Here is a 15,689-nt window from a genome sequence, read left to right as displayed (position 1 = left end):
TATACCAAGCGATAGTCTGACAGGACGGTGTGAGAGCGGTCTAAAGGAACAAGAGCTATCAGCGGGCATAGTGATATTTCAGGTGATGGTGCTTGTTGTTTACAAAGGCCTAACATGTAGGTCATCGGCCCCTAATGGTAGGATATGAGACGAAATGTAATAATTTAAAAGTCCAAAATTATCCACTGAACAGAATTCAAAACGTGATGATAAAGAATGCATGGATGAATATAAATTTCAGACAATCAGTGGACCCGACCCGCAATGCCCCACCTTCCCAGAAACTATCTGAAAACAATAGTATTACTGACCAAGGGACTGCTTCTAAAGGACATTCTTGAAACGATGATGGTTGATGTCTAAAGGGGTCCAAAATTCAGGTCAATGTCCCCTCATAATGCTACGTATCGCTAGTAAAGTAGAACCCTGGTATTTGTCATGTTGCTTTACTAATCAAAATTGCGTAGACTCACGATGTCCCATACATTATGGTACCTCTCACAAGTATCGTACGTCCCAGACCTATGGAGTTTCTCACATACTGGTGCCCCTCATAGGCAACGCAAACCAATGGTGTTCCTCACATGGGTGTACTAATCACGGGCGCCGATATTCCCGTGGTGGTCCTCACATAGTGGGTAGTAATCACAGACAACACAGGCCCACGGTGTCGCTCGTATAGTGGTGCTAATCACAGGTACTGTAAACACACAGTGAAGCCACTCTCTGCTGTTACTATAATCACAAACCTGTTGTGTACCTAATATAGTGGCAAGGAGTTTCATGGTTCTAATACAATCGTCACTTGGTCGCCCCTTTTAGTCGCCTCTTATGACAGGCAGGGGATGCTGTGGGTGTTCTTCGTCTGCGTCCCTCACACACAGGGGGTAGAGAGAAAGAAAAAAAAAGAAGAGATCCGTCACTTCGAAAAATGAAGTAACGGACGAAGAAAGGCAAGGGCCCAAGGAGCATGAAAATGAAAGACTCCCTAGGCCTTGAATGCTATAATACCACCGGGGTCGAAAAAGAACAAGAGTTGACCAAGGAAGGTCGGATAGGATAGATGAAAGTGAGGAGTCTGGCACAAGTAAGTGGAAGTAATGCCAGGACTCAGCTAAGGGTCCCGTGGTCACCAACCGACTTTCCCAAGCTGGTAGCCCCTGGGGCCCCTTATAGTCGCCTCTTACGACAGGCAGGAGATATTGTGGGTGTATTCTTCACCTGCGTCCCCTACCCACAGGGGGTGATATTTCAGGGAGATGACATTACAATACAAGGACGAGTTTAACGAATAGATTTGGTCCTCTTGTAATAATTTCCACACGGAAAGAATACAAGGATATTCTAAACAGATGGTTAGAGTTCACTGTTAAGGACTACTTTTGGTGATCAATATTATCTATATCTAGCATGATAATGTCATATGCCTTAAATTAAGGTGACTGCAGGAATAATGTAGGGAAAGTCAGATTCTGACCATGGAGTTTTAGGATGTATTAGAATGCCGACTCCGATTCAGATTCCAACGACCTATATCACGAACTTCTTCCACCAGAATAGGCAGTTATTGCTCCAGATACGTTTGAAAACCATGTACAATATCTCGCCAACAAAGTTAGAGATCAGCTCTTTCCTATCCCAACGTCGCCAAAAGACCTATCAGTGTCGGTGCGACGTAAAGCATTTTTTTTTTTTTTTAAGTTAGAGATCTCATAAAGGCAAATGATAGGCTACCTTTTGTTTAAGTTCACGACTGGGAACTATGTAAGAGAGACATACTCCTTACAATTTAGAGTAGATTTCCGATTACATTTGATCAGATAGTGAATTTCAAGGGTGACCTGATGGTGAGATTCAAACCCATACACCGCTCGAGTCTATAGTAAGTGCTAGAAGCCCTACTGCTTCAATATAACTTATGTGAGACTAGTTTCTAAAATCCTGTGATAATCCTTCTCTCCATTTTTCTGCCCACTATTATGATCATGCTGGATTCAGTTCTGTAATTATGAAGAAAATCTGAGCCAATTATGTTACTGCGAGCATTATGAGCTCCACGTGACGTCACTCATGACAGCGTCCATGTTCAAACTTTAGTGAATCACATTGTGATATCTGTGTTTATCAGTGGCCTGTTGGAAGAGTGAGCATCAGTTCAAGACTACAGCCCGAGTGCACCACGCTATGTCACCGTTACTACTGTTGGCCGTTATAGTCCTGTTTGGAGTACTCCTCTACCGTAATGCAGTGTCCAGGCCACCAAACTTCCCCCCAGGTAAGTCCGTTCTTCAGTGAATTAACTCTTTAGGTTCTTACGATTAGGACCCAAAACGCTGGTTTCCTCCTCGTAATTGTTACGTGAAGAACTAAACTACACTGGACAGCATAAACTTTCTCTTTCGTCAGTAACTGTCGAGAATATGATCTGTTGAAGTAAAAGGTTCGAATCTGGGTTCTTGCTAGCTGCTTTACGTCGCGCCGACACAGATAGGTTTTATGGCGACGAATGGACAGGGAAGGGCTAGGAGTGGGAAGGAAGGTCCCGTGGCCTTAATTAAGGTACAGCCGCAGCATTTGCCTGGTGTGAAAATGGGAAACCATGGAAATCCATCTTCAGGGCTGCCGACAAATCTGGGTTCTGGGAACAACTGAAAGCGTATTAAATGTTGCAGTTAAATACTTTCTTAAACGTTCCTGTTATTGAATACATGTTTACTTTCTAATCGGTACAAACAAGGATTTCAACTTTGACAACTGTTAGGCAGGGGACTCTAGATAGCACTCAAGAAAGCTGCCCAGTGCCCATTTCTAAACCAGGATTCGGTAAATAAATGCCCTCACCTATGAGACTTTTATAGGCATTAAGAAAGAGAAATGTTTTCTCCTTAGTATAGATGGCATTAGTAAATGCTAGATTGATTCTGGGAATAAACCATGGGTTCGTTTGTAATAATCCGGTGAGATCTGTGGTATGTTTTGATTAAGCTTTTAAATCTGGTAACTGCTAACCAGGTACCATTTTTCAGACTTTCTTTGTCTGTCTGTCTGTCTGTCTGTCTGTCTGTCTGTCTGTCTGTCTGTCTGTCTGTCTGTCTGTCTGTCTGTCTGTCTGTCTGTCTGTCTGTCTGTCTGTCTGTCTGTCTGTCTGTCTGTCTGTCTGTTAGGTCATCAACCCAGAGGCTGGTTGGATCCTCAAATAACACCACAAAAGGCTATGTAGTTATAGGAAAACCACAAAAACCAATGGTAGAGCCCAAATGAGGCATACTAGGCAAGATGAGGAGTGAGGTAGTTTGCCATTGCTTTCTTTACTGGACCACAAGGTGCTGCTGCAGCACGACTGATCCTATGAGCAACACCATTCATAACACTCAGACACTAGCCGTGCTCCAAATGTCATTACTCAGCACCACCCACACCCCAGCAGGTTTCATATTGTCACAGTCATGGATGAGACTGGGACTTCGGTGGAAGCTACACTTTGCTCTGGCCTGTGCCAAGAGACGGATACACAAATACTGCATCCATCAAGAAATATAACTTACACATTACTTGAGAGCCTCATTGTGCAGCCAATGTTCATATTTAGTTCATAGAGTAGCCCTCTTGATGGCGTGAGGCTATTTAACAAACTTAATGGAATAGTTTCGTCTTTCTCTTTGGTCATCACAATCCAGGAAATCATCACTTAAGTACTCATTTACCTCATCCTTAGCTCCCCCTTTGGATCAGTAGCGGATCCCAAGACTGCGGGTTCAAACACAGCAGAGGGAGTCGATTTTTTGAATGGTACAAGAAAGTCCATTTGATACTCCATATCGTAAGATATCGGCTTATAAAAGACCTCTCGTGACAAGTTTGATACTTACCAGATAAAATTAATTAAAACTCAGCCATAGGTTGCCCAGTAAAGATGTAGTTTATTCTGATACAGTATCTGGTACACTAAAACGGAACGTCGAAATTGATGTGCAGGCAACTAAACGGCGTCAAATAAAAATGCCTGCACACGATAACTGAGACCATATTATTATTATTATTACCTCATCCTTTACACGGTAATACAAAATACTTTTCCTCCTGAAACATCTTCATTCCGTGGGTAAAATTAGCGAGTCTTTGTAGGCTATATCAACTGGTTTGAAGTACCGGCAGAACGTCTTCGCAATAATCAAGTCGACGACAAAAGAACTTTGACCGAGCTCGATAGCTGCAATCGCTTAAGTGCGGCCAGTATCCAGTATTCGGGAGACAGGTTCAAACCCCACTGTCGGCAGCCCTGAAAATGGTTTTCCGTGGTTTCCCATTTTCACACCAGGCAAATGCAGGGGCTGTACCTTAATTAAGGCCACGGCTGCTTCCTTTCCTCTCCTAGCCCTTTGCTGTCCCATCGTCGCCATAAGACCTATCTGTGTCGGTGCGAGGTAAAGCAAGTAGCCAAAGAACTTTGAGATATTTCGAGAAGTCCATCATAAATAGAGATGAGAACTATAGGCAGGCATATAGGCTCTTAAATAAGCCAAAATAGGCATGTAAGTAGGCACTAACGTGTAAAATAGGCATAAAATATTACTTATAATGTAACAACACACTCAATGAAAGGAATTTACAGCAAGCAACTTTTCAATGTCTTCCAGTAACAATCTTTCTTTTTTCTGCCATGCAGAATGTTTTTGTACTGAGAGAAAAATTTCTCAACATCACATGAAGTGATTGGACAAAACTTCATTGAAGACACTTCACTTTAGTTCAGTCGTTGTATCTACCTCACCTCGTAGTAATCTGGCTACTTTTACCATCGCTTTCCATCCTGGATTCCGCTGCAGGACCCTATCGAACTTTTCTTTGCTGACAGCGGCTACCTTGCCAGAGGTTCGGTCAAAACTTTCCCTGACTTATTCGACAATCTTAAATGACTCCACCAGGGCCATGCCACAATTTTCCAACTCGGTGATTGCTCCCGGCAGCCTGTTGAAGTTTGAAGATGCTCCACTTTATGCAGAGGGATAGTAGCTCCCACCATTGCAATGTATAGGACTGAAGAAACTTGTTGTTGGTCGCTGTTTATAGTGGACTGGTAGAAAGGCTGCGCTGGCACAGCTTTCTGTACTCGTGTCAGATGCATCGCAGTATTTCTACGTTGATCTACAGTATATGGGTTTTTCCCACATTTGATCTGAAAAATAATAAAATTTACTTAATTACAATATCCTATAACTTAAATTTCTACAATCTGGTTAATTGGCAATGGTGCTTGGTAAATAACATGCATTTGTCGCATAAAAAATTAAAAAATGACTATTACAAGTGATGTTTCCAGAAGTAAAATACTTTAAAGTAGGAACAAGGGAATTCGTAGTTTACATGGAAATATGTCCTCAAAGGTTTTTCAGTTATAATTCTGTAGTATCGTGTCGAGTTCACCGGGTGAAAGAATAATAAAAATGACGTGGAACGATTTCTAAGTAGCGTACAGGAGAAATCCTTCCTTTATGCTTGTCAAGGACCCACCAAGCTGCCCCTAGCAATGTTCTTACGTACATAAAAGAATTAAAACGGAGGCACTATAAAACTCAGATTTGTGATCATTTTATTTGTTCATGTTTGTGGGTTACTGTAGTCACGTCCTAGTTCGTGAAACATGGGCAACGGCTGAGTGGCCTAGTAAGTGGTCCTGAGAGTCGGGATACCAGTTGCTATGGAATGGGAGTGGGCATCTCGGACATATTCTGAGTCGTGGCCCTCCTTGTGCTCAGGCGGCTAGGACTATACAATTCATCGGTGGTCCTTAACCCGTTAGAGGAGAAATCCTCACTTCGACTATGTGCAAGTAGGGCAGCATCCTGCTTCATGAACTTACCGAGCTCATAACACTTTAAGCAAGCCTCGGACTTATGCGAGTAATGGAGTCCCACTCCCATTTGACAGGCGAGGGACTCCTTGGAAACAACTTGGCGAACGAAATGGAATTCGATGGGGAGCTCTCAATATTAATGGGGCTTATGGAAGAAATTAGGTAGAACTGGCTGAGTCAGCAAAGAGAATCCATCTGGATGTGCTAGGAGTAAGTGATATTCGGGTAAGGGGAGATAATGAGGAAGAGATAGGAGATTATAAAGTGTACTTGACGGGTGTTAGAAAGGGAAGGGCAGAGTCTGGGGTAGGGCTCTTTATCAGGAATACAATTGCACGCAACATAGTTTCTGTTAGGCACGTAAATGAGCGAACGATGTGGGTAGATTTGTCAGTGGGAGGAATTAGGACAAGAACTGTGTCCGTGTATTCACCATGTGAGGATGCAGATGAGGATGAAGTTGACAAGTTTTATGAAGCATTGAGTGACATCGTGGTCAGGATCAACAGCAAGGATAGAATAGTGCTAATGGGCGATTTCAATGCGAGAGTTGGGAATAGAACTGAAGGATGCCAAAGGGTGATTGGTAAATGTGGGGAAGATATGGAAGCTAATAGGAATGGGAAGCGTTTGCTGGACTTCTGTGCTAGTATGGGTTTAGCTGTTACGAATACATTCTTCAAGCATAAGGCTATTCACCGCTACATATGGGAGGCTAGGGGTACCAGATCCATAATAGACTATATCCTAACAGACTTTGAATTCAGGAAATCTGTTAGGAATGTACGAGTTTTTCGCGGATTTTTCGATGATACAGACCACTATCTGATCTGTAGTGAACTAAGTATCTCTAGTCCTAGGGTAGGGAAAGTGAAATCTGTCTGCAAACGAATAAGGGTAGAAAATCTCCAGGACGAGGAAATTAGACAGAAGTACATGGATATGATTAGTGAGAAGATTCGAACAGTAGACAGTAAGCAGGTTCAGGATATAGAAAGTGAATGGGTGGCATACAGGAATGCTGTAGTAGAAACAGCAAGGGAATGCCTAGGCACAACTGCGTGTAAAGATGGGAAAAGGCGAACATCTTGGTGGAATGATGAAGTGAGAGCAGCCTGTAAACGTAAAAAGAAGGCTTATCAGAAATGGCTACAAACAAGGGCCGAGGCAGACAGGGATTGGTACGTAGATGAAAGAAACAGAGCAAAACAAATAGTTGTTGAATCCAAAAAGAAGTCATGAGAAGATTTTGGTAATAACCTGGAAAGGCTAGGTCAAGCAGCAGGGTAACCTTTCTGGACAGTAATAAAGAATCTTAGGAAGGGAGAGAAAAAGGAAATGAACAGTGATTTGAGTAATTCAGGTGAACTCATAATAGATCCCAGGGAATCACTGGAGAGGTGGAGGGAATATTTTGAACATCGTCTCAATGTAAAAGGAAATCATCATGGTGGTGTTGCAAACAGCCAAGCTCATGGGAAGGAGGAAAATGATGTTGGTGAAATAATGCTTGAGGAAGTGGAAAGGATAGTAAATAAACTCCATTGTCATAAGGCAGCAGGAATAGATTAAATTAGACCTGAAATGGTGAAGTATAGTGGGAAGGCAGGGATGAAATGGCTTCATAGAGTAGTAAAATTAGCGTGGAGTGTTGGTAAGGTACCTTCAGATTGGACAAAAGCAGTAATTGCACCTATCTATAAGCAAGGGAACAGGACGGATTGCAACAACTATCGAGGTATCTCATTGATTAGTATACCGGGCAAGGTATTCACTGGCATCTCGGAAGGGAGGGTGCGATCAGTCGTTGAGAGGAAGTTGGACGAAAGCCAGTGCGGTTTCAGACCACAGACAGGCTGTCAGGGTCAGATTTTCAGTATGCGCCAGGTAATTGAAAAATGCTACGAGAGGAATAGGCAGTTGTGTTTATGTTTCGTAGATCTAGAGAAAGCATATGACAGGGTACCGAGGGAAAAGATGTTTGCCATACTGGGGGACTATGGAATTAAAGGTAGATTATTAAAATCAATCAAAGGCATTTATGTTGACAATTGTTCTTCAGTGAGAATTGATGGTAGAATGAGTTCTTGGTTCAGGGTACTTACAGGAGTTAGACAAGGCTGTAATCTTTCACCATTGCTGTTCGTAGTTTACATAAATCATCTGCTGAAATGTATAAAATGGCAGGGAGGGATTCAGTTAGGTGGAAATGTAGTAAGCAGTTTGGCCTATGCTGACGACTTGGTCTTAATGGCAGACTGTGCCGAAAGCCTGCAGTCTAATATCTTGGAACTTGAAAATAGGTATAATGAGTATGGTATGAAAATTAGCCTCTCGAAGACTAAATTGATGTCAGTAGGTAAGAAATTCAACAGAACTGAATGTCAGATTGGTGATACAAAGCTAGAACAGGTCGATAATTTCAAGTATTTAGGTTGTGTGTTCTCCCAGGATGGTAATATAGTAAGTGAGATTGAATCAAGGTGTAGTAAAGCTAATGCAGTGAGCTCGCAGTTGCGATCAGCAGTATTCTGTAAGAAGGAAGTCAACTCCCAGACGAAACTATCTTTACATCGGTCTGTTTTCAGACCAACTTTGCTTTACACGAGCGAAAGCTGGGTGGACTCAGGATATCTGATTCATAAGTTAGAAGTAACAGACATGAAAGTAGCAAGAATGATTGTTGGTACAAACAGGTGGGAACAATGGCAGGAGGGTGCTCGGAATGAGGAGATAAGGCTAATTTAGGAATGAACTCGATGGATGAAGTTGTACGCATAAACCGGCTTCGGTGGTGGGGTCATGTGAGGCGAATGGAGAAGGATAGGTACCTAGGAGAATAATGGACTCTGTTATGGAGGGTAAGAGAAGTAGAGGGAGACCAAGACGACGTTGTTTAGACTCTGTTTCTAACGATTTAAGGATAAGAGGTATAGAACTAAATGAGGCCACAACACTAGTTGCAAATCGAGGATTGTGGCGAAGTTTAGTAAATTCTCAGATTCTTGCAGACTGAACGCTGAAAGGCATAACAGTCTATAATGATAATGTATGTATCGTACCAGTAAAAGAGCCCGACTTTAAGATTTTAATTTTAACGTAAGCATGAAATAGTTCTCAGGGCGAAACTGGATAGACACCAGCTAGACTTGGTACAGGAGGCAGGGTCCTATCTACAAGAAAAATTTTAATCAGATTGAATAAGAGTTTATTCATGAAATGCATATCAAATTGCACATCACCTCATTGTAGATAGGGGTTCTCTTCAACATCGTCCTTTTAATGGTCCGGGTCTCCAGCTTACCGGGCCGAACAGGCTGGAACACGTTCCGGAAGATGCCAAATACTCTGTTAAGATGAGGCCGGAACACCGAGGTTGGTCGTGTATGAGTAAGTCTCGAACTTCCGATGTTCTGGATGATCTCCGATGGTCTCGGACGATGTTGCAGGTAATCACTCATCACCTAAGTCCAATGTGGGTGATGGATTCAATGTCCAGAAAGACTTCGAAAATGTGTTCTTCGTCACTAGCAGAATTTACAAGTCAAAGTTCATAAAGACCTTGAATAATTTTTTTCTCACCACTGGCGAAATTATAAGTCACTGTCCATAAAGACTTAAAAGAATTCGTTCCCTAATACTCGCGAAAATGAGAAGTCCATGTTCATAAAGACTTTAAATAATTTTGGAGTTCATCACTGGCAGAAATTGCAAGTGAATGTCCACAAAGACTTTGAATAATTTTAGAGTTTAACACTGGCGAAAATTACAAGTCACTATCTGTAAAGACTTTAAATAAATTGTTCCTTAACACTTGCAAAAATTACAAGTCAATGTTCATAAAGACTTTGAATCATTTTAGAGTTCATCACTAGCGAAAATTACAAGTCATTGTCAACAAAGACTTTGAATAATTTTAGAGTTCATCACTGGTGAAAATTACAAGTCACTGTCTGTAAAGACTTTAAATAAATTGTTCCTTAACACTCGCAAATATTACAAGGCCATGTTCATAGAGACTTAGAATAATTTTAGAGTTCACGCGCGCACAATTGATAAGTCCCATATGGCCGTGATGGTTTAAGTTCCGCATGAAGACTGTCACTACTCGAAGATAGCTTCTGACGACTACGGCAGCGTGTGGAGCCAGGCTGAATACTCAGCTGTAACTGAATGATCAGGCTAAAGTGAGCCCTCCTTATATTCGGTTTGGGGGCTTCTACGTCATCATATAGCGTGATCCCTTGAAGCTGGTTATCTCATGAATCCCTCGACGGATTTACTTGAGATTCACGCTTTGCGACGTTTATGTGATTCCCTTCAAAATGACATGTCGCTCAAGTCGCTACCATAATTATTAGAGGAGTTTTAAAATTTTCTTAATCGAATGTTCGTGAAGGTGTGACGCTTGAATCCAGAACATACCAGGTCAGGCCAGCTGCACTTGGCGTGTCAGGCGGGTGATCTATCTTGCCCCTGCGGCTACGTCACACACACAGCTGTCTTCGACTCGCTAGCTCGTTCCACCGAATGTAAACAAACCAGGCTTGCTCGGAATATTACGCGTGATGATTAAATGCAATTAACTATCAAAAATACGCATGTACAGGTCGTAACCGGTACAGTATGTATGCATGTATGTATGTTATTTGTTGCTATTCACCGGCTTTGGTCAACCGGCTCAGCTGTCACGAAAACTATTTTCTGTTGCCTGCCATAGATCCTGCATCTCATGTACCCACAAGGCTGCCACCCTCGTTGAAAATTAGAAAACCACGTAATTTGAAATTATCGTGGTATGCGCCCATAACATTACTTTTTTGTCACAGTTTAGCAAGACTTTAGAGGTGATGCTAAAGGCTTGTTGGCCGCTTCATGGCCCTAACTTGGGAGCTTACCCCCCGCTACCCTAGACTCCTCTTTGCTTGCCCCCGAGCACAACGGTGAATAACCGGACCTCACCAATCCAGACCAACGGTCTTTTCACTGGCCTAGTCTTGTAGCCTTGTAAAACACGCAGTGACATCGTCCGAGCCGTGCCATGTTGTGTGTCTGGTCTCTACGACATCGTACTAGCCACGCCACATCGGATCTCCTTACCTATGTTTCACGAAGGCTTAGTGGTAGCGTAATAGAGTTCACTAGATCCTACACATGGCTCCGGTGAAAGTTACTCACGATGTTTAAAAAAACTGCATTTCAGTTGTAAACCTCTATTTTCAAAGGAAATGAATCACAGTTCAAAATACCGATTTTCAAGTTTTATCCACTATGTAACATGACACCACCGGCGTTCTAACTCCTCGTTCAGTAATTAAATGATTGTTTACACTTTAGCAATATAAATTATTGAAAGTTCACGACACGACTAACACAGCATTGCAACAAAACAACTTGCCACAATAGGCCTACAAATGCTATCATGAAGTGCTATCGTAGTTCTCAATCACAAAAAAGGGAAAAACGAACTTACCTCCTTACAGCAAGCTTGACAGAAGACTACCCTTCCATCTGTAGTGAAATTGGGATCCCCTGTGATCCACTGCTTCAGCCAGTAGGACTTCGACGATTTTTCTTTCGGCATTGCCGTGGACACACTTCTTCTTCTTCTTCTTCTTCTTCTTCTTCTTCTTCTTCTTCTTCTTCTTCTTCACAATAAAACATAACACGTTCTGAAGAAAGCGTACGCGTACAGCAGTTCGATCGAGAGGGAGGTATAAGGGATTATGAGCAACTGCAAAATGCCATCATAATGTTGTGAAATGGACAACAGGCAATGGTATGGTGATAAACGTGGTTTGTTAGTTTCACAAACAGGAAAAGACCTCTCTAGTACCTAGGTGTTAATATAAGGAAAGCTCTTCACTAGGGTAATCACATAAATGGGATTGTAAATAAAGGGTACAGATCTCTGCACATGGTTAAGAAGGTGTTTAGGGGTTGTAGTAAGGATATAGGCTAAAGGAGAGGGCATACAAGTCTCTAGTAAAACCCCAATTATAGTATGGTTCCAGTCTATGGAATTACTTGATTAAAGAACAGGAAAAAATCCAAAGAAAAGCAGCTCGATTTGTTTTGGGTGATTTCTGACAAAAATGTTGCCATGTTTGGGCTGGGAAGACTTGGGAAAAGCTGCTCGACTAAGTGGTATGTTTCGAGCTGTCAGTGGAGAGATGGCGTGGAATGACATTAGTAGACGAATAAGTCTGAGTGGTGTCTTTAAAAGTAGGAAAGATCACAATATAAAGATAAAGTTGGAATTCAAGAGTACAAATTGGGGCAAATATTCGTTTATAGGACGGGGAGTTAGGGATTGGAATAACTTACCAAGGAAGATGTTCAATAAATTTCCAATTTCTTTGAAATCATTCAAGAAAAGGCTAGGAAAACAATAGATAGGGAATCTGTCACCTTGGCGACTACCCTAAATGCAGATCAGGATTGATTGATTGATTGATTGATTGATTGATTGATTGATTGATTGATTGATTGATTGATTGATTGATTGATTGATTGATTGATTGATTGATTGATTGATTGATTCTCGCATATGTCTTAGGAGGTTGGAAGGATTGAAGTCTTCGAGGTCTAATTGTTCCTTGTTTCTCCTGATGGAAATTTTCCAATCCCTATTTCTGCTGACTTGCGAGTGTTCCCATTTTTGTCCGTTGAGTAAACAGATATTGAGAAATGAGAAGATAAATTCTGTCGAGCACAACAGCTACAATATAATGCACAGGAAGAAAATCGGCTTCTTTAAAATACAGTCAAAAGGGATCAAATAGGCAATTATACTCCAAATAAGCACAAACCCCTGAAATTTATATCTCAGAAGCCTACGTTCTAAACACAGGAATTAGGCAAATAGGCAAATTCCCATCTCTAATCATAAGATGCATGCTGCCCGTTACCGACTTCAAGTAGCCAATGGGTATAATCAGGGTGAACAGAGCGAACATTAGATTTCAATGACTGTTCTAAATTCAGACCATAAGGGGATATACTTACTGCTTGCTTCAATAATATCAATGTTGTAATCATGCGGCACAACAGCAAGACCTTGACGAGATTTATCCCCGCCTCCTAATAAAATAGCTTTACCACTAAAAAGAAGATTAATCAGCAGAGTGTGAGCCTCCTTGGCTCAGGCGGCAGCGCGCCGGCCTTTCACCGCTGTGTTCCGTGGTTCAAATCCCGGTAACTCCATGTGAGATTTGTGCTGGACCAAGCGGAGGCGGGATAGGTTTTTCTCCGGGTACTCCGGTTTTCCCTGTCATAATTCATTCCAGCAACACTCTCCAATATCATTTCATTTCATCTCTAATTCATTAAGCATTGCTCCAGAGGAGTGCGACAGGCTTCGGCAGCCGGCACAATTCCTATCCTCGCCGCTAGATGAGGGCTACATTTATCCCATTCCTGACCCGGTCGAATGACTGGAAACAGGCTGTGGATTTTCATTTTCAATCTGCAGAGTACGATACTCTTCAGCAACCTCTCGACAGTTTGGCGGCTTGAATAACAGATAACCATTGTAAACTCGTTCCATATTAAAAGATTAGCATCTCTTATGACTGCTGCGTTGGCAGATTTTTTATACTTATGTAAATATTTTCACAAACAAATAACAAGTTTAAATTTATTGTCTTAATAAAAATAATAATTCTGGGCCAGGAAAAACTAATGTGATAGTATAAATGCCCATTAGGTCTAGTTTTGGAGTTACCGGTACACGACTTCTTATTTTCCTAAAATATAATTAATGTGAAAAGAAACAACATACTGCTACAAGGTAAATCAATATATTATTGTTCTTCAATAAATCGCAAATAAAACGAACAAAATGCTAAAAAAAAAAGAGTACGGAAATGGAAGTTACCAATCTGAAATAGTGATATAGTGGTCTGTTCATGAGTCGCCTGCAATTCTGTTCTGGGGCAACTCTTGACAATGTCCAACGGTGATCTGCAAGTATAGTAAAGTTTCACCTACCCTGATATCTTTGTCTCATTGTTGCAATGTCTTGATGAACTTGCTCACCGGGATCATCACTCACTACATCGAAGTCTTCTTCGAAGAAATGTAGATGGTAATAGCAGATTAACTGAAACTGTAGAAATAAATTTTAAACTAGATTTATAAGTAAATATATTATTATTATTATTATTAGAATTATTAGTATTATTATATCCTACTACGCGCTAACAGAAATGGAAACTGTCGTTAAATGCTGTCGATGCGACGTAAAGCAACTAGCAAAAAAAAAGAAATAATAATAAAGAAACTACACTACAATACTAAAGTTAGGCCTACGCCTAAACCTTATCATAATTAGGAAGGAGAATTAAGGATTAGAAGAAGTTACGGTATAAATGAAGACATTCGATAAATTTCCAACTTCTCCGAAATCATTTAAGAAAAGACTAGGTAAACAACTAATATTAAAACAACTAATGCTACCTGGGCAACAGCCGGAAAAGTAAAAAAACTGAAGGCCAGAGCCGTAGACAGACCGGTTTTCTCTGGTCGTTTTTCCGGGGCACGGCCCTCCTTTTGGGGCCCAGGGATGGAGGCCCGCGCGTTAGTTTCAAAAAATATCTAAATGAATAAAGAAAGCAAAAAGTAAATGAAATAAGCCACCCAAATGCCTGCAATTTATTTATTTATTTATTTTGCTAGTTGGTTTACGTCGCACCGACACACATAGGTCTTATGGCGACGATGGGACAGGAAAGAGCTAGGAGTGGGAAGGAAGCGGCCGTGGCCTTAATTAAGGTACAGCTCCAGCATTTGCCTGGTGTGAAAATGGGAAACCACGGAAAACCATCTTCAGAGCTGCCGACAGTGGAGTTCGAACCCACTATCTCCCGGATGCAAGCTCACAGTTGCGCGCCCCTAACCGCACGGCCAACTCGCCCGGCCCTGTAATTTATTAGCAGGTACCTTTATATTCTCGTGTTTGTAAGTAATTTAATAGAAAAGGGTAGGTTTTACATTGCTTTGAAGAACCCGCACTATTGTTGTCTACAGGGGAAGAGCGTGCGGTTGTTGAGACTGCCTGTCTAACTCCCCTTCCTCCGTTTGTCTCGTCGCCCTTCCTTTATTGTTGTAATCATGTCAGTTGCTAATATTGTCATTTAGAGTGAAATTCGCTTATCTGTTTGGTTTTCGATCTTAAATTTCTAGTTGAGTGATCGCGATCGTGTAGCATTTACGCCGTAGTAAGTTTACTTGTTAAAGTTTTTTTTTTTTTTTTTTTTACGGTTTAGTTTTCGTTTTTGACTTGATTAGTGGTAGTCACCATGAGCAACTACTATAAGCCAAAGTTAAATCGTATTTTTCTTTATTTTTAAATATAGTACTAGGCCTACCAGTAAATCATTAATAATTACGTTTCTGAGATAGCCTTTATATTTAGCATTTAGGAACCAGAAAACATTAATAAGAGGCCACATGTATAAGTTTTATAAGCTAAAGATTAAGCCTATTCTAACTTTAAGGCAGTATAAGTATTGTACTACACTTAAGGATTGTATTGTACTGACTGCATTGTGTGCTACGACTAGGCCTACATCAGGATGCTAATATATTTTATCAATGCCTTCTGAATATTACTTTCATTTCATTTAGAAAAGAAGCTATCCCGCCCTTGCACGTAGGCCCCACATTAGAGGAGGCCTCACCTTACAAGGACTCGTGAAAAAATAAAGTACGTTAAGTTAAATTATACAAACAAACCTATTAGATAGAGCAGAGAAGAAGTTAGTCAAATTTCAATCAACCAACCAACCAATCAATCAATCAATCAATCAATACTGATCTGCATTTAGGGCAG

General features: G+C 41.2%; 1 protein-coding gene across 2 annotated transcripts in view; it reads left to right on the top strand.

Moving 5' to 3' along the window:
* The window catches only part of LOC136858818 (probable cytochrome P450 304a1), a 365,722-nt gene that overhangs the window by 103,468 nt on the left and 246,565 nt on the right, over positions 1 to 15,689 (top strand). For both annotated transcript variants that reach the window (XM_068230565.1, XM_068230566.1), the window contains exon 2: positions 2,129 to 2,275. In XM_068230565.1, coding sequence (XP_068086666.1) covers positions 2,185 to 2,275 — 91 coding nt within the window. In that variant the 5' untranslated portion in view covers positions 2,129 to 2,184. The remainder of the gene's footprint in view (positions 1 to 2,128; positions 2,276 to 15,689) is intronic.

Source organism: Anabrus simplex, chromosome 1 (assembly GCF_040414725.1).
Source record: "Anabrus simplex isolate iqAnaSimp1 chromosome 1, ASM4041472v1, whole genome shotgun sequence".
NCBI classification, from domain to species: Eukaryota; Metazoa; Arthropoda; class Insecta; order Orthoptera; family Tettigoniidae; genus Anabrus; species Anabrus simplex.
The sequence above is the reverse complement of the archived record's forward strand: the minus strand, read 5'-3'. Positions and strand labels throughout refer to the sequence as shown.